At 37.0% G+C, this 27222-nt stretch overlaps 1 protein-coding gene across 4 annotated transcripts in view; it reads right to left on the reverse strand.

Annotated features, from left to right (window-relative positions):
- The window catches only part of bcar3 (BCAR3 adaptor protein, NSP family member), a 476193-nt gene that overhangs the window by 411121 nt on the left and 37850 nt on the right, over positions 1-27222 (reverse strand). For 3 of the 4 annotated variants that reach the window (XR_007441434.1, XR_007441435.1, XM_049486025.1), the window contains exon 3: positions 25957-26071. Coding sequence is in view for 1 of the 4 variants with exons in the window: in XM_049486025.1 (XP_049341982.1) it covers positions 25957-26071 (115 nt within the window). In the remaining 3 variants the exon portion in view is untranslated. Of the gene's footprint in view, positions 1-879; positions 1138-25956; positions 26072-27222 lie in introns of those variants that run through there. The other variant, XM_049486026.1, reaches the window with a different exon arrangement.

The raw sequence follows: 27222 nt of genomic DNA on the forward strand, positions 1-27222 counted from the left end.
TTACAGTATACAGATCTGTGGAAAAAAGAGAGCACTTAAAAATGAGAAACCAAACTGAACTGCTTAAAATGTAAAGGCAAAGTTATAAAGATAAAGTTATCCAAAAGCAGTGTGTAAGACTGGTGGAGGAGAACATGATGCCAAGATGCATGAAGAAAACTGTGATAAAAACCAGGGTTATTCCACCAAATATTGATTTCTGAACTCTTAAAACTTTATGAATATGAACTTGTTTTTCTTTTTTGCATTATTTGAGGTCTGAAAGCTCTGCATCTTTTTTTGTTATTTCAGCCATTTCTCATTTTATAGAATAAAACAACAATGTTCATTTTACACAAACATAAACCTATAAATAGCAAAATCAGAGAAACCGATTCAGAAACTATTGAAGTGGTCTCTTATTTTTTCCAGAGCTGTATACTGTGGTATTTTACCAAAAGATTGATTTAAACAATTGCATATTACACATTATCCTGCTTACATTATCATGATATATTAAGATATATTGAATCATTAGCCTTTACATATATTGTATCGGCAAGTTCTTGCCAATATACCTCATGGCATACAAATTATGACAATACCAAAAACATATCGCACGACTATATCGCCCATCTCTGATGCAATGACACTTTTTTTTATTAATAATGTTAATAATAAAAAAAGTGCACAATAGAATAGAAAATGCAGACAAAACAGTGCTGAAGTGCCCAAACTTTAAACACAGCAACACAAAATCACTCAAACACAGAATATATTACTACTACTATATAACTACACACCATAAACAACTATAGAACACCTCAGTATTTAAGAATATTTAAGAATTTATAACATATCTCTAAACACACAAGTTTGAGTCTGAAGTCTTGAGCTCACCTGTTCGAGAGTAGACTGTAGCTGTAGTATCCCAGGTAACACACACACAGTAGCAGTAGCAGTGGCGTAAGAATGCCTCAGTGTAGTAGGAGTAGTAGTAGAGTAGTAACAGACATGGTTAAAAACTAGTGCTGAAACTTCCAAGTGTCCACAAGACCTGCGTCTCAAAACTTTCAGCTTCTTCACACACACACACACACACACACACACTCCACTGCTCACCATCTACTGTTCTACTGAGGAGCCTTACTCACACACACACACACTCACTCTCTCTCTCTCTCTCTCTCTCTCTCTCTCTCTTTCTCTCGTGGGAGTGATTTAGGATTTCCCAGACACGCCCTCTTCTCTGGGCAGAACTTGAGGAGTTGTCTCACACACCCAGTGTTAGCTGGCCAGCCCCTGCCCCCCAGCCTGTCATCCTGTGTGTGTGTGTGTGTGTGTGTGTGTGTGTGTGTGTGTGTGTATATATATACAGCTCTAGAAAAAATAAGAGAACACTTCAGTTTATGTATATGTATATGATTCTTTTTGGTTTTTTTTGTAAAAGTATCCACATTTTAGCTTTGATTCCAATGTTTGATTCCCACTCTTGGCTTGGTTTTTAATTCTCTCAGTCAGTCTCTCAATCAGGTAGAACCTGGAACCTGGAATGGTTCTCCAGCTGTTTAAAAGGAGTTCTAGTTGTGCTGAGCTCTTGTTAACTGATTTATCTTCACTCTGCACTCCAACTCATCAAAAAAAAAAAAAAAACATTTCCAAGCCATTATGTGGCGGCCACACACACACAAAAATCTGTTTTGTAAAGTGAAGTGTAATGGGATGGAGTACAGTAATATAGTGTATTTAAAAAATAGACTACTTTGAAGTACACTTTTAGTTGAATGTAATTCAGTATACTTCTAAAATACTTATTTACAAATATAATTTTGTACACTTTTAGTAAAGTGTTAAAAACTCTACTGTTACAGTAGTTCACTTAAAGTACAATGTATCATGCGACTTTTTAGAAAGTAAATTAAATTTATATATATATATATATATATATATATATATATATATATATATATATATATATATATATATATATATATATATATAATTACAATTATGAAAATATAAATATTAGTACATTATAGGATAAAGTATTAAATAACACATTTAAATGTCAAATAAAAATATATTAATTTAATTTGTAACATGTTTAAAATTGTAGTACAGTATATTAAAATATGATTTATACCCAACCAAATATACTAGAAGTGTGCTACTTACAAAAAACAGGAACAAGAAGCATATTTATACTCTACTGTAAATAGATCGCATATATTTAACCTCAGTTCTTAGTGCATTTATAATATATCTGGTGTATAATAGTGATACATACTGTACATGCAGTAGTTTAAATGTGACTTAAGTAAATTTAAAATAGTTCCATTTTAGTACAGTTAAAAACACTTAGCACAATTTAAGTAAGACTTTAGTACTATTTTTATACTGTAGATCAGGGGTGTCCAAACTACGGCCCGCGAGGTATTTTAGAAATAGAATGAAAGTTGTCCCGCTGTTAAGCAGGTTTTTATAATGTGAGATTCAAAGTTTGAACGCTAGGTGTCAGAAACGGGCCAAAGAGTCTAAAAGCGGCGAGATTGAAGTTGTAGCGTGGGCCAAAGAGTCTAAAAGTGGAGAGGGTGCTCAGTTGTAGCGCAGGAAAACGGGCCAAAGAGTCTAAAAGCGGAGAGAGTGCATAGTTATAGCGCAGAAAAACAGGCCAAAGAGAAGCGTAGAGGGTGCGCTGAAAGTAATCAGGAAAAAAGTATTATTTAAAGTGGTATATTTCATTATTTGTTTTATTACAGAGTCTGTGGCCTGTGACTTCAAATATATTTCTCCTTCTGGCCCCCAACAAAAAAAGTTTGGACATCCCTGCTGTAGATAAAGTACAAAAAAGTTTTTTAACACTCTTTAAATATACTGATTATTAATAATGTGGCTACAAGAAGACTTTTTAGTGCACTATAGCATAATAATGCTTAGTATACTTTAATCTACTTTTTATTTTCACTAGGGTAAAGGTAGAATAGTAGGGACGATTGATTTCAGGTCTTATAAGCTCAGTAACAATGTCAGCTCAGTAACTGCGGCTAACGCTAATCCACAACTCTGGCTGTAGGTATGAGCTAATAATAATGGCCGTGCTGGTCATGTGGTGGAGGTGGGGGGCTGGTGGAGGGTTTGAGGGGGTGGGGGGAGGCAGATTGCTCTGGTTGTCAGTGGATAACACACTTTCCCCTCTCTTTGTCCTCAGATTCGTCCTCATTGTCTTCAGGGCGATAACAAACAGTGCAGTGAGGGCTCCTTCCTGACTGCAGCCGGGCCAGAGGAGGACCAGAGGGGGACCAGAGTGGGACCAGGTGACTGCAGGCTTTGTTTTGACTCCTTGTGAGGTCCTACAACGACTGTTTACTAGGAGAATGCAATTTAGTGTAGGATTTAAAGCGTTTTCACACCTGTAGTTTATTTCTATGGTCTGGATCAGTGGATGAGTTCATTTATTTGTAGAGTTTCTCCCTCTGTTTGGTTTGTTTTCACACAGGCATAAACCTATATGCACTAAAATGCACACCAATAAACCATGCAAGCACATTGTCTCCTCTGATTGGTTAGAGCTGTCTGGCACGGGAGCACAGGAAGTAAATATAGTGAGAAATCCTAAAACTCATAAAATCCTCATTCATACCCTCAGGAAATAAACTTTAAAGATAAAAAATCCCAAAAGTTTCCATATTGTTTCTTTTTTGCTCGGTTTTCCATACCCAAAAATGAAAAAGAAAAAATAGAAGTGTAAGTGCTACTGTTTTTTTTTTTCGATTTTTGACCACTTCATCCATCAACTTTTAGCACCTGTGTTTTTCGCTGCCAAGATAGCAATACGAAGGGAATTTACCTGAACACACCTTATTTCCCGACCACCACACCCATCAGTGTAGATAAATCCAGAAGCGCTGTTGCTATTTAAACTATTTAAAATAGACTGTTTCTGAGGTGTAAGATAGCAATGAACATCACAGCATTGCCTTGTGCAGGGTGTAAGATGAGACCTATATTTTAGAGTTTGAATAAAGTTTGCCAGCTTTGGTTAAGTTTGAATGGAAAACACACAGTGTGTGTGTGTGTGTGTATGTGTGTGTGGGAGTTTAAGATTTGTTGGTACTCAGCAGATAGCTGGTGTACAGATCAGACAGTGGCAGATAGAAAACAGTATCTCAGGATGGATCTGCTTAAGTTACGACAGGCAGCTGCTTTAGCTCCACACCGTCTCGTAATAACTCATAACTCACGGCTGTCAGGAGACGACCTGCCTGAAACAGAGATCAGAATCTGATACAGACGCCACAGAATGGAGATATTATCAGGATTGAACTGTGACGGCTCGCAATTAAACCCACAAAGTACTGCTTTTTAATTTGACACCCGCTATGAGTGATGAGCGCTCTGATCGGAGTAGAGCTGGAGTCCGGTTTCAGAAGACAATCGGTCCTGACCCTTCCTATAGAAACAGAGCACAGATTACCCTCTCTCTCTCTCTTTCTCTCTCTCTTTCACAGTCCTGATGCCTTTCATTCAAAAACACTGTTTTCTTAATAATTCCACTAAATAATTCCGCTAAAATCCACTTTTTCTTGTTTGTGAAATACAGCAGGTCTCTCTGAGTTGTATCTGCCCTATTTTAGTGATTTATAGGTGAGTCAGTGTGTCTTTGCTATCCTAATGACGGGAAAGTACAAATTTCGCACCTCGAAACATGCAAGAGACATGTACTAATACTCTTAATTAATAATTAGTGTGTCACTTACCGTTCCCCTTTAAGAGCCAGGTGAGCTCTGACTTTGGCGGATTGCTATTTTAACAGCGCAGCTCTTCTTCTTCATGTGCTTCTAAGGAGAGGACACTGACCTGTTTATTCACAATGTGAATGTGCATGAGCAGATTATTTACAGGAACAGCAATGTTATTTTAATCTGTATTCTGTTTATTGTTGATGTAAATGTTGCGTAGCCAAGATAGCAATGAATGCTGTTAGGGCTTTCAAGGATTCAAGGATTCAAGGAGATTTTATTGTCATTCGCATCACATGTGGTACATGGGGCGGAACGAAATTATGATCTCACGATCCAGTTTTACACCCAAAGAGCTGTTATTAAAATAGATATATAGATAAAAAAAAGAATACAATAAAAAAAATAGAATATACAAAATAGATAGATAAATACCCCAAAAGAATAAAAAATAAATATAGAGTAGAAAGGTTCAGCAACATGAAGTCCAGAGTGCAAGTGTGCTATAGCAGCATGTTATGGAATTAGAGCAGTGGAGATAAAGTGTCTCAGTGCAAGTAAAGTGACCATGTTTTAATCAGACAGTGGAGCACCTGCGTTTTCAGCTTTATTAGAGGCCCTCAGGCCTACATCAAGTTGTATCTGGTGCTGCACATGAAGCTGTTACTCAACCTCCATTATCTGCAGTAGCTAGTAAAAGAAAATGTTCAGTAAAAAAAGAGTCGATCAGGAAAAGCACTGTTGTCATGGCCACGCCCACCTTGGCTCGGGACCACCCACAGACAGAGCTAAACCCAGGCTGCAGCGTCAGAGCCGACACTGTCAGCTAAACAGCTCTAAACAGCTCTGTTTACACCAGCTAGTTAGCGTTAGCTATCGTGTGTAAGTAACTATAGGTTTAAATCGGATCTCCGGTTGATTCTGCGTTTTACCGAGACCTTAAATAAACACTATGGGAGCACAGTTTGAAAAAGCAACACGGCTCGACAGAACACCGGTCAAAGCGGGCGCTGTTTGCGTTGTATTTTATTATATAGAGCAAACTCTGGGGGTTCGACGTGGTAAAACTGCGCCAAGCACTGAATCACCAAGTCTGAGGTAAGAGTTTAGAGTAACACTTTATAATACAGGATAATGAACCAGTACATTAAAAATACTTACTGGGTCCTATAAATAAATAAATAAATCTAAAAAAAAAACCTTTATAAATAAACCCACACTTTACCTGATTTCTACTGTTCTTATTCTGTAAGTACTCAGTGCTTACTCAGTAATTACTCAGAAACCACAGGGAGTGGCAGGCTGTATTATGTAGTGTACAGTGTTTTACCGTTCTTACTCTGTAAGTACACAGTACTTACTAGGGGTGTCAAGATTCTCTAGATCCTCGATTCGATTTTATTTCCGATTTTAGGTCAAGATTCGATTTGATTCTCGATTTCTTTTTTTTTTACAGCAGAGAGGCCTATGCCAGTTTTAGATTAGTCTATGGCCAGTCATTAGTTTGATTAATCAAATTTACAATGTCTTATTTCAAAAGGTGGGCTTGATATAAGCGATGCAAAGTGATACAAGTGATCTGTAATACACCACATTAGGCACTAATGGTCAAATTTAAATAATTTAATTAAGATATATATGTAATGCCACCTAGTGGCTTTTTTGGTAGCAGCAGTGTGCACTATTAAAACAGCAATGTGCAACATAAAATAAATAATACAAAAAAATATGTACAAAATAATAGAACAATTAGAGCCTTAACAAACTGAACTCTATCCTACTATAACAGTTAAACATGAAAAATAAGACTTTAAGACTTTTTCGGTCCCTGAGAATGACAAGTTTTTTTTCTTTAATAAAGATATATTATTAACTTTATCTGAGAGAAAGATGCTCCTTAAGGTACCAAAACTATTAACATATTTGAGGCTAGACAAAACAACTGTTATTTTTATGTTTTCAAGTTTTTCTTTAAGAAGATAAGAATGTCCACATTCTCTGGAGAAAGGGCTGCTCTTTGACCAGTCACAATGTCCGCGGCGTCGGCTACAGTGTGCTGCGGCATTTGTGTAGCGCGCGTGCTTGCGTAGCTAACAGGGAGGGATCGTCGATGCTGGAGACCATGACATAATTTTGATCGATTTCGGTGAAATATCGAAATCGTGACACCCCTAGTACTTACCCTCTAAAATGCGGGCTGTATTATAAAGCGCTACCGAGTTTAGTAGCTTTAGTTTAGCTTAAAGAAATATTATCAGTGGGGGTTTGGGGTTTGTCCGATAGCCACTCGGCCGTGGGGAGAGCGCTGCCGAGGCCGAACAACGCTAAGAGTCTGAAGTTAAGTGAAGTTTAAGGGTTAACTTTACCTAGAACTCAGTGATTTATTTATTAATCGTTATAACTAAGGCTGTATCTCTGAAAACATTTTGTCCTTTGAGTTTTACAGCTGTAAAATGAACTGTAGGTCAAAAACAGGTGGAGGTGTTCTGGTAACACTTTCTATGAATGTCATCTCTATTAGACTCTATAACCACATTCATAACATAATATAATGCATTCATAAGGCATTATAAACATGGCTATAAATATTTATAAAAATGCATAACCCATTATAGCCATATTTATTAAGCATTATAACTTGTGATCATAATACATTATAAGCTGTGTTTATAATATATATGTTAAAATAATATATAGCTATCATTAATAATATGGTCCCACAATGGAAGTCTGGCACTTTACTTAGAGTGCACAAAGACCTGTTATAATACATTATAATTGACTATAACTAATATTATATTCAAGACAAGAATATTAATGAGTTTATAAAAATATATTTATAGGATTATTGAGGGTGTGTTTAAAAGTTGGAAGCTTATTTAGTCATAATACAGTCTGCAAACTGGGACTGAGATTCTTGGTATTGACCTATAACATGTTATAAACACAGCTATTAATGCATTATAATCACAATTCATGATGCATAATAAACATGGCTATGATGAATTAAACATATTTATAAATATGTATAGTGATGTTTATGATGCCTTATGAATGCATTATAATGTGTTCTTAACATGTTTATAGAGTCTTATAGAGATGACATTCATAGAAATTGTTACCGGTGTTCTCTGCTGCAGTGCTGTTAGCCAATCAGAGGCGATATATTTGCATGTATGAATATTCATGAGCAAGAGCCAAAACCAGTCTTTCTTCAGAGACCTCTGATTCAGTGATCTAAAGCAGGGTTAAATAGAAACTGAAAGTTAAAAGTTGCTGTTTTGGAGATGCCCATTTCTCATTGGACAGCAACAATATCTAATATTTTATCATTTAAAAAAAAAATATATATATAAGTTAACTGACAGGCCTAATAGTTCATAATATGTCCAATGTGACCAATCAGCTAATAGAAACTGTGAGGATATAGATGACAGAGCTGCTACTGTGTGTGTAATGAGTATTTTATTAATAGACTGTTATACAGTATCTCAGGCTACACACTCCACCACATAATGGGCTGTTACTGCACGGCAAGAGCAATATGTCATAAACACAGGCTGGGAATTGACACTGTGCTCCTTCACATCAGACTGTTCACTCATATTCTGTAATTATATTTCAGCCCCGTTCCATAATTATATTAAGATGTTTTATGGAAGCCACTCCTCTGGATTCTCCCATCATTAATTTGCACCCAGTGTAAACTCTGATCTGTAATCTGTAGTTTAACCCTGAATAACACACTGATACAACACACAGCTCTATCAACTAAATAAAGAATGTCATTTAAACTAAATATAAATATCTGTCGGGGTTCACACAGGATGTTAAGTTATTTCAGCACATTTAGCTTAATAATATTACAAATAATGCTTTCATTGTTAATATTATGTGTTAAAATACACTATACATTAATATGGACACTTTAACCCCTGTTAACCACTCATGTAAAGATTTTTGTAAATTTTCTGTCTGATATTACACAAATACACAGCTCTGGAAAAAATAAGAGATCACTTAAAAAGTTTTTTTGATTTTACCAAATTGAAACTCTCTGGAATATATCAAGAGGAAGATGGATGATCACAAGCTCATCAAACCAAACTGAACTGCTTGAATTTTTGCACCAGGAGTGAGTAGCATAAAGTTATCCAAAAGCAGTGTGTAAGACTGGTGGAGGAGAACATGATGCCAAGATGCATGAAAGCTGTGTTTAAAATCCACCAGGGTTATTCTACCAAATATAGATTTCTGAACTCTTAAAACTTTATGAATATGAACTTGTTTTCTTTCATTATTTGAGGTCTTAAAGCTCTGCATCTTTTTTGTTATTTCCGGCAATTTTGGATTAAGGGGCGTTTCATTGTGTATATGGTATCATGAGGAATCAAAAAACACAACTTGCACATCTTGAAACGCGCAAAATGCATGTAATAATTTTCTTAAAGAAACCAATCAGTGTGCCAGTTGCCATTCCCTTTAAGAGCCAGTTGTGCTCTGACTTTGGCGCGTTCATATCTTAACAGCGGATAATAACTTACGGGTTAATCACTGTTGATCAAGTTCAGAGTGTAAAAACTATTTATACATGCTAAAATATGTATTAAATCTCACAACTAACTCTCACTACCCCTCTCTCTTTCTGAGACCTGTACCTGTTTACGAAATCTTTATTATTGTACTTTGTAGTGCTTGTTTAAGTTTATTTTTTTTCTTTACTTTATATTTGTTCATTTTTAAACATTTGCTTTATTATTTTATCAATTATATTATTGTATTTTGTATTATTTTATAGTTTTTTTATTTAATGGAATTTTACTTTATTTCTTATGTTCTTTTGTTTTTTTATTGTTTTGTTTTCTTAAATCTATTTAAAATTTTATATTACCTTTTTATATTATTCTTTGTTAAACACATATTTTAGTTGTTTTTAAGTTTTTTAGCTACTTGTTTTAAAGATGATTAAATACACTTTCAATCCCTGTTTATTTCAAATGTACCTTCTAGTCAAAATAAAGGCTAATTGATAGACTGAACCTGATATTTTCAGTTTACAGACTTTTGAGCCAAAACGTTTTGCTTAATTTACTCAAAAAGTCACTTAATCACTTAATAATAAGCTGCATTTTTAAAAAGTTGGCTAAACTCTCTCCCTCGTTCTGCTTACATTCCAGTGAGGGTACTACTCATCCAGCTCTGCTCAATCCTGATATAAGCAGCAGTTTATCAGTGCATGGAATGTGAACTATACTGCTGGTTTCACAACTTTACCTCAGCTGAAATCATTTCCACTTCCTCCTAAAAGAGAGAATTTGAGGTGCATTGAGAGGAAAGCATGATTGGAGGCGTGAGCTATTAAATCTGGGGAATAATTACATGTTTAAGTGTTCGCAGGCGCAGCAGATCTTAGAACACGCTATAAAATCTATCAGCATGCATAATTAAGTTTCAGGTTCGACAAGAGGAACAATAAAATACCCCAGAGGACCTGCACTGTACGCTATTAAACATAGCAGAGCCTAGGGGTCTTCTATACGGTTCTTTGGATTAATGCCATAGATGAACGTTTAAACTGAATTAGTTCACCTTTTTTGGAAAACTCTTCACTATAAGGCTATAAGAGCCTTATGTAAACACCACAACCTCCCTATCTGACATACAGTACTTGCTCTTAAGAGTGTAGAAAATATATGTTTGGGCTTAGCTCATGTTCAACCCAACATAAGCCTTAAATGAGCCTCGGCATGATAGCTCTTGCTTTAACAAACACAATCTGATATATGTATTTTAAATAGTGCAGGCTGAAGTCAATAACAAGAATTTTGAAATACATTTCTATGACCTTTGGCTTGTGTTACAAGGAAATCTTTAGGTTTGCCCTATGCCATGATGCTCAGCCCCGGTCTGTCCCAGCTGGAATGCATTGGACTGATCAGGTAGCCTGCTGGGACTGGCTAAAACGGACCTAAAACTGAGAAATTAAGTGCCTAGAGCCCCAATGGACCATCATTGTGTTCATTTGAGTTTATTTGGGTGTGGTGGAGAGCATTCTTTTCCAATAAATAAAGTAGAATTTCATTCACTCCCTTGATCTGTATCTCTCTGTGCTTCCTGACTAATGGCTCTTGGTGGCCACGCCCCTATCACTCCAAAGAAAGTCTTATTTCGCATCATTATTTTTAAGAGATCTGCCTGAAATCTGTGAATCTGTTTTTTTATGTTGCTTGTCTGATTCTATTTTTTTAACTGCATGCAAAACCCACAGAAAGACGTTGTCCTCTATTTTTGGACCTTTGCCTCAGAGACGTACAGTGTGGAATCTGTCCATCACTGCCGGTGTTTTCCAGCAGGAACTAATGGCAGCTCACATGACAAGCATTACCCAGAATCATCTGCTCCGCTCATGTTAGCAGGGCTGTCATCAAATCACTGTTTACACCTAGCAACTGTGATGATGGAAGAAGAATCATCAGAACCTAAAATTACAACAGTATAACATGTCTGATCCGAGGTCAGCCTGAACTCTGAGGGCTCTGGTTCCTCTCACTTGTAGCTCAAAGTTCATGAAGATCCAGAGGCAGCCGTGTAAATGGTTCTGTATAGAACCTAATACTAACCAATACCTTAAAACTAACATTAAGATGTTTAGATTAGTGTTTGGGTTAGAGTTGGGTGTAGGATTACATGAAACGGGTTTAGCCACTTACCAACACCCCGGTTGCTGAATATAATGTGGCAATCACCCTATGCCACTTGTGTTAACACTCTGGTTGCCAAGTGTAATATGGGAATTGGCCCAAGCCGCTTGTGCTAACACTCTGGTTGCCAAGTATAAAGTGGCAATCACCCTATGCCACTTCTGTTGCCGAGTGTAATATGGGAATTGGCCCGACCCACTTGTGCCAACACCCTGGTTGTTGGGTATAATATGGGACTTGGCCCGAGCTGATTGTACCAACACCCCGGTTGTTGGGTATAATATGGAAATTGGCCCAAGCCACTTGCACCAACACTCCAGTTGCTGAGGATAATATGCCTATGCTTCTTGTGCTAACACTCTGGTTACTGAGGCAGCTTGTTTGGAGAACTATTCTTAATAGGTATGAGGGCTTAATGAGGCCAGTTGTGCTCTTTCGGGCTCCGGCAGCTGATGGTCTGATGATTTTTAAGTTAAATTTGGTGGCTTAATGACATTGGCATCTGCTGATTGGCTAGTTGGGCCTTGCTAATACCTCAATAAGGTGGTAGCTGGCATGCTAATGCCACGGTTGCAATGTTGGACAAGACCATTAGCCCTCAATAAGCATGTTTAGTTACACACAAGTAAATAAATGATCATACAAACACTAAATTAAAGGAGTAGTTTTTCTGAACCACATTTTAAAAAATATAAAAGTATATTTCTGCACTTTCGACTTAATGTGGTTCTATTTATTAATCAATTATTAAACATTTGGTAACATTATTTATTATGGTCCATTATAGATGCTTCACGGATGCTCAACTAATATTCAATTAACATTCAACTGAATGTATATTAAATGCAACTGAACCATAAGTTGAATGTGAATTTTACTGTATAGAACCTAATCCTAATCAAAACCTTAATCAAAACCTTAAATCTAACCGTAAAATGTGTAGATTCATGTTTGGGATAGAGTTCGGTGTAGGATTATGTGAAACAGGCTTAGCTGCTTGTACCAACACCCCAGTTGCTGAGTATAATATGGGAATTGGTTCAAGCCACTTTTGTCACCACTCTGGTTGCCAAGTGTAGTATGGGAACTGGCCCGAACTGCTTGTACCAACACCCCAGTTGCTGAGTATAATATAGGAATTGGGCCAAGCCGCGTTTGTGAACACTCCAGTTGCCGAGTATAATGTGGCAATCACCCAATGCCACTTGTGCTAACACTTTGGTTGCCAAGTGTAATATGGGAATTGGCCTGAACTGCTTGTACCAACACCCCGGTTGCTGAGTATAATATTGGATTTGCTACATAAAGAGTATAAACCACATTTAGCACAATTCCACATGGCCGATGCTGCCATACATCAGCTAAGCTTGGGTTGTTTTTTCATACTAACTGACCAGCTAGCAATCTAATGAAGGTCCGACCCTTCAAGTTCATGGCCTTGACCAGTCTATAAGTATTTGCTGCTGTTTATGAAGACTGATATCCTTTATCCACAGATGACATCCATCAAAACAAACGAGAGCAGTTAATGAAGTAGCTGGAATGGCCGTTATGGAGGTGCAACGACCTCCTTATAGACCATCTATCATCAGCTGAGATGGAAACATTCTGGACGTGTTTTGGATTTCCAAACACACTTCAGCCTCTTTAAAGACGACACACAGACATGCTATCTCTGTTTATGTCCTGTTTACATCTGGAAGTGCCACAGTGAGTGCCCTTTCATTCTCACACCCAGTGAGACAGCAAGAAGACGAGACCAGAAGAAACCACACCACAGGAACATCCCAGAAAAAGAGCTACTAAAGAAGCTTGGGTAAACTCCCAGAAATTGCTTTTATCTCAACATGGTCTGATGCTTTAGATGACTTTTCTCACAGACAGTATAATCCTGCATTGGCAAACCATGGCAATTAAACCTAGGCTTTTAGTTTAGCTCTCAAATGTCAAAACAAGAAAAAAATATACAGTATACTGCAACTTGAAGGCTAATTTCTGCTACCTATTCTATGGAATTCTAATACAATGTTAGTGTACAGAATTGCTTTTACTGTTTTACATTGAATAGTATTGTGTCAATGAAATTCATTCTTTCATGTGTGAATGTATGTAGGTATATATATGTACGTATTCACACTATTAGAATGACATGATTGTTAATTTTATTGTGGAAAGGAGGCTCTAGTTACCTTTTGGAGCCTCTAGTTTTGATGAAAGACCACCTATTTTTCAGTCTCTGCTTTGGAGAACCAAACCAGGTTCCACAAGCACACTCTTTTCAATAAAGGGTTACAAATAATGCTTGGTTCACACTACACAATCTTGGGCCAGGTTTTCAGTTGCATCGCCGACAAAAACTCTGCTCGGAGGTCGCAGATGCTTGGCAAATATTCAACATGCTTAATATCTGACTCAGTCGGCGACTGGGAGTCAGGAGCAGCGGCTACCTACAGCCAATGAGATCTCAGAAAGAGAAAACCACGGGTCCAAAACACATCTCCTGCTTTACCAGAGCTGTTTATGGAAAGCCTAACCAATTTCTGTCCCCCTGTTATATCAGTAATTGACTGTTAGAGGGAGCCAGCAAGGTCAGCGAGTCCTATATGAATGGGGTGAATGGAGCTAAAAGCTAAAAAGGCTGTGTTTAAAAGGCTTATAACTGGAGTTCAAAATTATAAAAAAAATTATGTCTGTGATACTGAAATATTTAATATAGCTCTGTGTAGGGGAAACAAGTACATATTTCAGTATAAAATGGATCAGACATTTATATACTCTGATTTTGCTCAGTTGCTTCATATGAACTCATGAATTCATTTTGGACTCACTTTAAGTGCGTATTCTCCTTTATCGAGATTGTCTGTCATGGCATCACTAGTTCTCGTGTGTTTATTTTGGTGTGTTCTTGTGATGAAACATGTTTCTGGAGAGCAGCCACGTGAGTCGCCGTTTACCACAACGACAAATCATGTGAATTTTGAGATTGTGTCGCCGATCTGACATGAAGGTCTCAACAACTGATGTAGTGTGAACAGCACAATGACTGACCACACAAAAAGTCATGTAGTGTGAACCTGGTATAAGAAATGTGATTGGGTCTCAGTCTTGCACAAATCAAAGACACACTCCAGTCTGTAAAGGACGACTGTATTTTGTGTCTGACCTTCTAACGCATTTTTCCAGGTCGGAAATACTTGTGCAGGCAAAGCACAAAAGCTGCTACTTATGCTGACAAATCTGCAATCTGTACTAATAGTAGGGCAGGCAGCACGCCAACTGCCCCTTTAATGCTACGCTTCACACTCTGACGGTGCCTCAGACACACTTCAGGGTCATTCTGCAGAGTGATGGTTACAGACACACACACACACACACACACACTTATACACACACATGCATACATTCTTTCTTTTGATGAATAAGAGGCTAGGTGTTGGATTTTATACACCTGTAGCAATGAGACTGAAATAAGTGCCCGAATTTAATGATTAACCTTTAGACTCTGTATGCAAGCGGAGATTTTAAATTTGCCACTTTCAAATTTTTACTTCAATATAACAATCAACACAGGCCACAGGCCCCAAAACTCTATAGAAAAGAGTTACAAATAATAAACAAGTAATAAACAAATGAGTCTGAATGTGTGTCCCAATACTTTTGTCCATATACATCCCTAAATCAGAAAAGATCATTGCAAATCAAATAAAAATGCTATGTTTCTGACGTTTACTTAAATTTTTATTTGATTGAATAAAACCCTTTCAGACCTGAATTATGTTCCGAATTATGTTTTCTGTCTGCAATTCACACAAAAGAAAAAAAAAAAAAACTAAAATATTTAATTGCTGTAGTGTCCGATGCAGTCCTCCAGGTGGATGGTTGTTTCTGGTTGAGAGTATGTTGTGCGCTATTGGCTGCTGCTTCTCAGTGGTTTATGAATGAGTGCTGAGTATATGTGGTTTTGTGTAAAAACGTGATAATAAAGCATCCTTGGGTTTCTAGAAAGGCGCTGTATCGGTGTAACTTCATTTTTTCGTTAATTCTATCATGATATAATCAGATAATTCAGAAAATCTGGAGAAATCCCTTTGTCTAAGAGACAAGGCTGACGTAGGGAAGTACTGGATGCTGGTGATCTTCGGGCCCTCAGGTGGCTCTGCATTAAAAAACAAGCTGTACTGATTCTGTACTGGAAATCCATAAATACAGGTTAAATCTGGATCATGCAGAGAAAAAGCCATATCTCAACACCATGAAGAAAAGCCACCACTGACCTCAGATGTTTGGTAAAAGTTTAGCGTTTGTGTAGTGTGTAGCGTTAGCATTTTTTACAGTCTGACCCCCTGCTGACACCTAGAACAGCCAAACCCTTTCTCATGAAAAACAATAGAGGCTAAAAGCCCCCAAGCATGGCTCATCGGTGGTGGGCTGCAGGTAATTTATCATAGGCTTACACACATAGAATAGCTCCACAGATCTTTCAGGAGATGCTGTAGATCTGGACTTCACGTTGTTTTGGCAGGAAATGTGAGTCAGTGCTCAGTCACAGTGCTGCTGAACTTACTGTACATAAATCAGGCGTGATGGTGTTGAGAAAATAGAAGACTGGAAAAAACAGAAGCTCTTCTGTCATAAGTTTTTGGACAGCATTGACCCAATAAAACCAACTCTGCAGGCTGCTGAGTGTGTGTCACTGTAGGTATTTCTGTAGAAGCTGGGAAACAAGCTTCAGCCTGTCATGAATAAGTGTGTGTGTGAATGTGTGTGTGTGTGTGTGTGTGTGTTTCAACATGTTGCTGTAAGACTTAATTACACACAGAGAACATTAGCCCCCAGGCTGCAGTATAACTGTGACCACTGCACCACTGGAGGTGACAATAATCGCCTGATGCCCCTCCTCTCCACAGCTTACACAGCAATCTGTGGGTGTTAATGCATGTGTGTGTGTGTGTGTGTGTGTGTGTGTGTGTGTGTGTGTGTGTGTGTGTGTGTGTGTGTGTGAGTTAATATGTGTTTGTAATGCATGTGTGTGTGTGAATTAATGCATATGTATGTGAGTTAATAGATTTGTTTGTAATGCATGTGTGTGTGAGTTGGTGCATGTGTGTGAGCTAATGCATGAGTCTGTGGGTTGATGCATGTGTGTGAGTTAATACATGTGTTTGTAATGCGTAAGTGTGTGAATTGGTGCATGTGTGCATGTGCATGAGTATTTGCATGTGTGTGTGTGAGTCAATGAATTTGTGTAAGCTAATGCATAGGTGTGTGGGTTGATGCATGTATGTGAGTTAATAAATATGTGTAAAGCATATGTGTGCAAGTTAATACATGTGTTTGTAAGTTAATGCATATGTATTTAATGCATGTGTGTAAGTTGATGCATGTGTGTGAGTAAATGCATGTGTAAGATATCTAATGCATATGTGTGTAAGTTAATGCATGTGTGAGTAAATGCATGTGTGTGTAAGCTAATGTATGTGTGAGTAAATGCATGTGTGTACGTTTATGCATGTGTGTGAGTAAATGCATGTGTGTGTAAGTTAATGCACGTGTGTGAGTTTATGCATATGTGTGTAAGATAATGCATGTGTGTGAGTAAATGTATGTGTGTGAGAGCTAATGCATGTGTGTGAGTAAATGCATGTGTGTGTAAGTTAATGCATGTGTGTGTAAGATAATGCATGTGTGTGTGAGAGCTAATGCATGTGTGTGAGTAAATGCATATGTGTGTAAGATAATGCATGTGTGTGGGATTTAATGCATGTGTGAGAGCTACTGCATATGTGTGTAAGTTAATGCATGTGTGTGAGTAAATTCATGTGTGTGTGAGTAAATGCATGTGTGTGAGTAAATGCATGTGTGTGTAAGCTAATGCATGTGTGTGAGTAAATGCATGTGTGTGTGTAAACTAATGTGTGTGTGTGAGTAAATGCATGTGTGTGTAAACTAATGTGTGTGTGAGTAAATTCATGTGTGTAAGTTAATGCATGTGTGTGTAAGCTAATGCATGTGTGTGAGTAAATGCATGTGTGTGTAAACTAATGTGTGTGTGAGTAAATTCATGTGTGTAAGTTAATGCATGTGTGTGAGAGCTACTGCATGTTTGTGTAAGTTAAGGCATGTGTGTGAGAGCTACTGCATGTTTGTGTAAGTTGATGCATGTGTGTGAGAGCAACTGCATGTTAATGCATGTGTGTGAGAGCTACTTCATGTGTGTAAGTTAATGCATGTGTGTGAGAAATACATGTGTGTGCATGTTAATGCATGTGTGTGAGTAAATGCATGTGTGTGTAACCTAATGCATGTGTGTGAGTAAATGCATGTGTGGGTATGTGTGTGTGTATACAGACTTTAAGCAGAAGCATGCCGCTGCATGACCACCTGGCTGTGTTGACAGCAAACTGCACTGTGTTACTGTGTTGTACTGTGCGTTACTGTGTGTTTAGCTGTGTGTAGCTGTGTGTGATGCGCACTGATGCATTCTCAGCTCTCACCTCACCTTAACTCCAGCATTGCTGCATAATTCCACTGCATATCTCTTTCATGCTTTCTGAGTGAATCCTGAAATCCTACACAACACCTAATTACACTTCTCTCTGATGAAGACTTTCAAGCAGGATCAACTGGCGCCTAGAAAATACCGCACCAGTACACACGAACACACACAGAAATGCTAAGCTACGAAACTAGATGTGGAAAATAAGGACACCCACTTAGTTAGCACTCATCCACCTAATTATCAACAACCTACTAATTACTACACAACACCACAGCAACCACTTATAGCAATACTATAGTTACCAGTTACCTTACAACCATGTCATATATAACCTTAGCAACCATGTGGAATACCACACTATACCCTCTAACAACACTATAGTCTCCTGTATCTGTATCTACCAGCAATCTCTATTCTCTGGAGTCTAGATTTCTGTTTATTCTGTTAATGACCTTTTTTGATATCTCTGCCTGGCCCTGACAAATGCTGTGATTGATTGTTTTCGTATTTGTTTTAAGTGTGTTTTAAACCATCTGCTGAAGTGGTGTGAGTGATTAGATTTGTATCTGTTTTAAGTGTGTCTCAGACCATCTGCTGAAGTTGTTTGCGTGATCGAATTTGTACCTGTACTAAATGAATCTCAGACCAAGTCCTAAAGCGGTTTGAATGATCAACGTTTTATCTGTATTAAATGCATCTCAGACCACGTTCTGAAGTGGTTTAAGTAATCAGATATGTATCTGTTTTAAGTGTGTCACAGACCACCTACAGAAGTGTTTTCAAAAAAGGAATTTGTACCTGTACTAAATGCATCTCAGACCATCTCTTGAACTGTTTTAAGGGATCGAATTTGTACCTGTATTAAATGTCTCACACCACCTCCTAAAGTGGTTTGAGTGATCAGATTTGTACATGTTTTAAGTGAGTCTCAGACCACCTCCTGAACAGTTTTGAGTGATCAGATTTGTACATGTTTTAAGTGAGTCTCAGACCATTTCCTGAACAGTTTTGAGTGATTTGTGTACATTTTAAATGTACCTCAGATCATATTCTGAAGTGGTTTGATTGATCATATTTGTATCTGTTTAAATGCGTCTCAGACCACCTTCTGAAGTGGTTTCAGTGATGGAATTTGCATATGCTTTAAGTGTGTCTCAGATCTCCTCCTCAATTGGTTAATTAAGGGGATTTGTATCTCTTCATTTTATTTATGCTTGCCTAATCTCTGGCTGGCCCTGACAAATGGCTAAATTGATCGTATTTGAATCTGTTTAAATTGTGTCTTAGACCATCTGCTGAACTGGTTTGAGTTATCGAATTTGTATCTGCATTAAAATGCATTTTAGACCACCTCTGGATGTGGATTGAGTGATTGAATTTGTACCTGTATTAGGGCGTTTTCACACCAGCACTATTTGGTCCGGTTAAAATGAACCCTGGTCAGTTTGTAACTTTAGTGCGGTTCGATTGAGCAGGTGTGAAAACAGTAATCGCGGATCAAAAGAACCGGACCGAGACCAGCTAGAGGAGGTGGTCTCGGTCCAGTACCAAACGAACTCTGGAGCGGTTCGCTTGTGGTGAGAATGTGATCCGGTCTCGATCGGATCCAGCTATTAAATATAAGCCATTTATTTGAGCTAAACTGCTGATAAAGCAAGCACAGTTTAAACTGATATATTAGCCAGATAACACTAATTACCACAGCTGTGAACAAACGCTGTGTCCATGCACATGGGTCTGCGCTGCATTCACTGCTCACAGCCACGTGACTCTGTTTACTATGTATAAATCTGCGCTGCACGTAGAAACACTGTGTTTGAAAGTGCAGCGTTTCAGCGTTCAAAGCTGTTAAAGCACAGATATTTGTGCCGGAACACAAAATCTTCTCGCTGTATTTACTTTTTTCGTATATTCATATTTAACGTACTCCCGTTTCAGACAGCTCTGACCAATCAGAGGACACAGGCTGCTCGCGTGGTTTATTGATGCGCATTTTGGTGTGTTTACATTTATGCCTATGTGAAACCAGAGCGAACAGAGCGAGAAAACGCTCCAAGTAAACAAACTCATTAACTGATTCGAACAAGAGAAACAAACTACAGGTGTGAAAACGCCCTTAAATGCGTCTCAGACCACGAACTGAAGTGGAGTGAGTGACTAGATTTGTATATGTTTTGTATCTGTTTTAAGTGTGTCTCAGAAAGTCTGCTGAAGTGGTTTGAGTAATTGAATTTGTACCTGTTTTATAAATGTATCTTGTTTTTTAAACATATCTCTTTGCTAAACACAAGGGTCAGAAGTAGGTTTTTTTAGACAAAGACTTTTTAGACAAATTAGCACTTTATGTACTTCAGCTTACACTCACATTTCAACCTGTGTCTCTCCCATTGTTTCTAAAATCTTTTATAGCAAAACACAGACAAAATACACTTTTTATCAAAACCACCTCCAGCTATGCTCTTATTGTTTGGTCCTGCTTTGCTCAGTCCTGTTCTACACATCCTCTCTTCACTCCAGCAGTTAGTTTTGTCAGCTAACCCCTGTTGATGTAGCTCCTCTAGTCTCCTGGCCTGAGGGGACAGGGCGAAGAGCTGTGTGTTGGAGGGACAGAGTCTGTGGACTCAGAGTTTATGGACCTGACGTCCCACAGACTGTGCGTCTCTGTGCTGTAAGTGTGATTAATGCAGCACTTCAGTTCAGTTCACTACACCCCACCGGTCACAGCCTGATCTACACAAACAGAGGAAGAGGAAGATAGAGAGAGGGATCAGGAGGATGGAACAGACAGAGGATGAAGAGGACACCAGGAGAACGTAGACAGAGACCGGCTAGAAACAACATGCAGAAAGAGGCGGGAACGCCGGCTTTTGTTTAGTCAGTCTGTGATTATTTTTTTTTTTGTGTGGGGAGAGGCGTGCTTTAGAGAGAGAATATCGTCGCTGTCCAATGAAAAAACAGCAACTTTACAGGAGAGAGAAAAAAAACTACTAAACTTTAAATGGAGGTCAATGTAAAAAGAGTTTATTTCAGGTCATTCTGAAGAGTTTCTATTGGTCTGTTCATCAAGAAATTTTGGCACAGTGTAAGGGACAGTTTGTCTGTTCAAATTATGTAGTAAACTAAAAATCGACAAAAATGGAGATAAGTGTTTTTTTATTGGACTCTCGATACACGATATGGGAATGAGAGAGAGAAAGAGAGAGAGAGAGTGAGTCAGAGAAATAGCTATAAAAATACAGTACCAGTCAAACGTTTGGACACTCATTCTTATTCAAACTCATATGTTTTAATTTTATTTCCTACATATTTTCCAGACTATGAAGGAACACATAAGGAATCATAAAGTAACTTAAAAGTGTTAAACAAACCAAAATACTCTGTGAAGAAGCATTTAGATGCTGAGTTTCTGAGGCTGGTAACTCTGACGAACTTATCCTGTGCAACAGAGGACCTTCTTGCTCTTCCTTTCCTGGTGCAGTCCTGATGAGTGCCACTTCCATCAATATATGGTTTTTGATGGTCTTCGCTGTAACTGCACCTGAGGATACTTTAATTTCTTAAACTCTTTCTTTTTCTTTATTTAGTTGAGTAGTTTTTGCTTCTCATAAACTGTATTAGATCATTATTCAAATAGAGATATTCACTGTATACCTGTAACTCTACCTCTTCACTACTTTACTTTAACTGATGCTCTCAAACACTTTATTAAGAGGCAGGAAATTCAGCACAGCTGTTAACTGAAAGCCTGAATTCCAGGCGACTCCACCTCATAAAAAAGCTGACTGAGAAAATCTAAAACCAATATGTAAAAAACTGTAAAACTCATCCAAATCACAAAAGAATATTCCTTCTTAAAGTAGCATTATGCAACAATTGATATTTCTTGCTCCTGGGATGCCACCACCTAATGCACACACTTGTTACATGCATTTCTGGACAAGCTGAGAGATAGAGAACCATTACTAAAATTGGTAGAATCAGGTCAACTGAGATTGAAGAGAAAAACTACAGAAGTTTACATACATATGTATAAATGCTACAATGTTCTGATACAAAAGTTCTGAGCATGCCAATTCATAAGAGAATCTATTTTTCTAGTGACCTGGGAGAAGAAACAAGTGTCACAATGATCTTGAAACTGCTATTTTAGGATAAAATGCTGCCTTAACCCCACAAATGTGCAGTGACTTTTTTCAGTAAGGAGTAATCTAACTAATTACTCTGACTGTCACTATAACACTGTTACCATTTCCCATACCCTGTAACTGCACATTACTTTAGCCGCTCAATTATATATATATATATATATATATATATATATATATATATATATATATATATATATATATATATATATATATATATATTATTATTTTTAACTTTGCGCATACAGACGAAGGTGCAAGTGTGTGTGTGCGTTGTGTGTGTGTGAGTCACAAGGGAGGGGAGGAGATGAGACAAACCCCTTAGCAATGATTGTTGTCTTTGCTGTCGTGCACTCTATTCATCTGGCTTATGAAACACGCTCTGAGAAGGTGGGGGTTTACAGGGGCGAGTAACACAAAAGTAACGCAATAGTTACTTCGGTAACACTTTCTATGAGTGTCATCTTTATTAGACACTATAACTGCATTCATAACATATTATAATGCATTCATAAGGCATTATAAACATGGCTATAAATGTTTAACCCTTTCAGACCCTGCGTTTATTATAATGGACATCATGTATTTTCTTTATTTTAAAATCGTTTGTTGAACATGAAACTAATTGAGTGCTGTTGGTCATCAGAATAGACCATGAACCAGCCAATCAACAAGCTTATAATCAAAAGAAACAGTAGAATTAGCTTGGCCTCATCACCTGCAAAAACATTGGAAAAGCAGTAGTACTAGAGCCATTGAGGAAAAGTAACAGCTCATTTTTTCTAATTTATTTAATGCGATTTAGAGCACTTTAAATATTTTTTTTTTACTGTTTAGGCCTGGTTTATGAAATGTAAAGGTAGATATGAAATATAAAATCTTAAAAAACAATGAAATATTTTAGTTGATTGTATGTATTTACTATATAGGGTTTACAGTTGAATATTTGAATATTTAATATTTAATTCAGTGCATTGCAGACAGAAAACAGCATTCATACATTTTTTTCCATCACTGGAGATAATTCAGGTCTGAAAGGGTTAATAAAATGCATAACCTCTTATAGCCATGTTTGTTAAGCATTATGACCTGTGATCATAATACATTATAAGCTGTGCTTATAATATATATGTTAAAATATAAAATAGTATATCTTTATCATTAATAATATAGTCCTACAATGAAAGTCTGGCACTTTACTTAGAGTGCAAAAAGACCTGTTATAATACATTATAATTGACTATAATTAATATTATATTCAAGACATGAATATTGATTATTGAGGGTGTGTTTATAAGTTGGAAGCTTTTTAGTCATGATGCAGTCTGCAAGCAGGGACTGAGTTTCTTGGTATTGATGTATAACATGTTATAAACACAGCTATTATTGCATTATAATCACAGTTCATGATGCATAATAAACATGGCTATGATGAATTATGCATTTTTATAAATATGTTTATAATGCCTTATGAATGCATTATAATGTGTTATGAGTATGTTTATAGAGTCTTATAGAGATGACATTCAAAGAAAGTGTTACCGTTACTTCTACTGGTAACTAGTTACTTTGGTAACACTTTCTATGAATGTCATCTCTATAAGACTCTATAAACATACTCATAACACATTATAATGCATTCATAAGGCATTATAAACATGGCTATACATATTTATAAAAATGTATAATTCATCATAGCCATGTTTACTATGCATCATGAACTGTGATTATAATGCATTAATAGCTGTGTTTATAACATGTTATACATCAAGACCAAGAAACTCAGTCCCTGCTTGCAGACTGCATTATGACTAAAAAGCTTACAACTTATAAACACACCCTCAATAATCCTATAAATATATTTTTAACCTCTTATAAATTGTGCTTGTCTTGAATATAATATTAATTATAGTCAATTACGATGTATTATAACAGGTCTTTGTGCGCTCTAGGTAAAGTGCCAGACTTTCATTGTTGGACTAGATAATTAATGATATATTTGAGATATATTTTAACATATATATTATAAGCACAACTTATAATGTATTATGAACACAGGTCATAATGCCTAATAAACATGGCTATAATGGGTTATGTATTTTTATAAATATGTATAGCCATGTTTATAATGCCTTATGAATGCATTATAATGTGTTATGAGTATGTTTATAGAGTCTTATAGAGATGACATTCAAAGAAAGTGTTACCGTTACTTCTACTGGTAACTAGTTACTTTGGTAACACTTTCTATGAATGTCATCTCTATAAGACTCTATAAACATACTCATATCACATTATAATGCATTCATAAGGCATTATAAACATGGCTATACATATTTATAAAAATAGATGTAGATAATTAATGATATATTTGAGATATATTTTAACATATATATTATAAGCACAGCTTATAATGTATTATGAACACAGGTCATAATGCCTAATAAACATGGCTATAATGGGTTATGTATTTTTATGAATATGTATAGCCATGTTTATAATGCCTTATGAATGCATTATAATATGTTATGAATGTGGTTATAGAGTCTAATAGAGATGACATTCATAGAAAGTGTTACCGTTACTTTTATAGTGGAGTAAATCTTTTAGAGAATTAACTAGTACACTGTAAAAAGTGAAGCATGGAGCTGTTCATTCAAGCTAATAAATATGATTGAACACATAGTACAATTATTGACTTTATTGTGAAACTCAACCTTTTTGAATTTTGATGTGTCAATTTTGATTCAGACTAAATTAATTACAATTCTGAAGGAAATAAACCAAATGTTTTGGTTCCACTGAAATCATACTCGAAGAAAAGAGATAAGGATGTAATATTTTTAATTTGAATCAAACATGAATTGCGCATGCGCACTGTGGAGCACGGGAGAAGTTGTAGAGAAGTGCTTCAGAGCACTGAGGGAGAGAGGGAGAAAGTGCCTGAACGCGCTCGCGAGAGAGAGAATTAGAGAGGGAGAAAGTGCCTGAACGCGCTCGCGAGAGAGAGAATGAGAGAGGGAGAAAGTGCCTGAACGCGCTCGCGAGATAGCAACGCATGCTTATGGTATTGTGGCGTCGGGACTGGAGGGGGGCGGAAGGAATTATGGGAGCTCACCCTGTTGGGGAAAGTGGGTGTTTTTCTGCGTGTTTATGTTACTGTTTATCCCAGAGTTTCATGTCATGTTTTATTATCACTGTTCTAGTATTATTCATGTAGTTATCAGTTATGTGGTTGTTTTGTGCCTCACCCTTTGTGTGTTTTCTGTGTGTGGGAGTGGGGTTAGCTGCGTTGGAGCTGTAGTTAGTTTCACTTTCAAAAGTGAAATCCCATGTAAATCCAGCTCTTAGTGTCCTTCTCAGAGCAAAATAAAAAGAGCAAGAGAGCACTGAAACGAATCTCGCTGGTAATCCGTTCTCTTCCACGCCACAGTAACTTCTGGAACTTCTGAATATGCTGCCATGGTTTTTTTTTTTTTAAGTTCGGTTCAATTTAAATGTATTAGTTTGGTTCCGAAACTGAAATGTAAAGAATTTAACTTGGATCAAGGTGAATATATAATATTGGGTCGAGTGAAGTAATATGGTTTATGTCAAAATAAAATAATCAGGTTGTAACAATTGACTTTATTTAGATTGAGTGAAGTCAAATAGTTTAGATGCAACAAATGGACATCAATTTTTTTAATTTGAGCAGGGCTACACTTTTTACAGTGTAACTATAAATAATTACTTTTTTAAAGTAATGTGCCCTACACTGCGAAGAATAGAATCAAGGGACTTCAATTGGCCTAGATCAAGAGCTAAGTCTAAAGCTTGTGTCTCTCTCTTGTACTTTTCTTCTCAGTAAGGATCTCACGATGAAAATAGATGGAGAGAGAGGAGACACTGACCTCTCTTGGACTCCCTCTCCCGCAGGACCTGGATGCTGGAGAGGATGTGGATTCGATGGAGTCGACTGTGAACTCCTAAACCCAGCAGGTCTATCTCCGTCAGGTGCAGCAGATCCTGGAGAGAGAGAGAGAGAGATAGAAAGAGAGAGGGACAGAGGATAAAAAACAGATGAAAGAGAGAAAATAAATTAAATTAAATAGGCCTGTCACAATAATGATACTATTGATTTATTGTACAATATATAGATATGACCTGAATCATTTCTGCTGACCTCAATATTACCCTTTGTACCTACAGTACTTAGTGAAAAGAGCTTATTTAAATGATTGATCTGATGTTCATTCATTCTAATAACAGAGTGGTCTGGTAGGTAGGTGTTGGATGTACAGTGGTGCTTGAAAGTTCTATATTTCTGCATAAATATGAACTTAAACATCAGCAGATTTTCACTAAAAGTCCTAAAAGTAGATAAAGAAAACCCAGTCAACCCTTTGAACCTCAGCCTGTGTTGGTGTGATTTTTCACTAGTTATAACACATTTATATCAGGAGACATGCTATAGCCACATGCTATTATTTTTCTCTATACCAGAAGACATTGAGCTGCTCAAAATTGTCATTATTTTAGATGTAAATGCTTCCAGAATGTGTAAATCTTCATGGAATTGATCATGTTTTGATCAAAATCTTACCCAGCGCCTGTTTTTTGTATTATTATTTGTATTAGACCTCAAATCAAATCACACAAGAGTTTTCTTTTCAGTAATAGTTAGAATAAAGTGTACAGAAAATTCTAAAGGGTTCACAAACTTTGGAGCACCACTGATAATACAGCTCTGAAAAAAATAAGAGATCACCTAAAAATGATGAGTTTCCTTGTTTTTACCAAATTGAAAACCTCTGGAATATAATAATCAAGAGGAAGATGGATGATCACAAGCCATCAAACCACCAAACTGAACTGCTTGAATTTTTGCAGCAGGAGTGTAAAGAATAAAGTTATCCAAAAGCAGTGTGTAAGACTGGTGGAGGAGAACATGATGCCAAGCTGCATGAAAACTGTGATTAAAAACCATCAGGGTTATTCCACCAAATATTAATTTCTGAACTTAAAACTTTATGAATATGAACTTGTTTTCTTTGCATTATTTGAGGTCTGAACACTCTGTGTCTTTTTTGTTATTTCAGCCATTTCTCATTTTCTGCAAATAAATGCTCTAAATGACAATATTTTTATTAGTAATTTGGGATAAATGTTGTCTGTAG

The sequence above is a fragment of the Astyanax mexicanus genome, chromosome 12 (genome assembly GCF_023375975.1).
Source record: "Astyanax mexicanus isolate ESR-SI-001 chromosome 12, AstMex3_surface, whole genome shotgun sequence".
In the NCBI taxonomy this organism is placed as follows: domain Eukaryota; kingdom Metazoa; phylum Chordata; class Actinopteri; order Characiformes; family Acestrorhamphidae; genus Astyanax; species Astyanax mexicanus.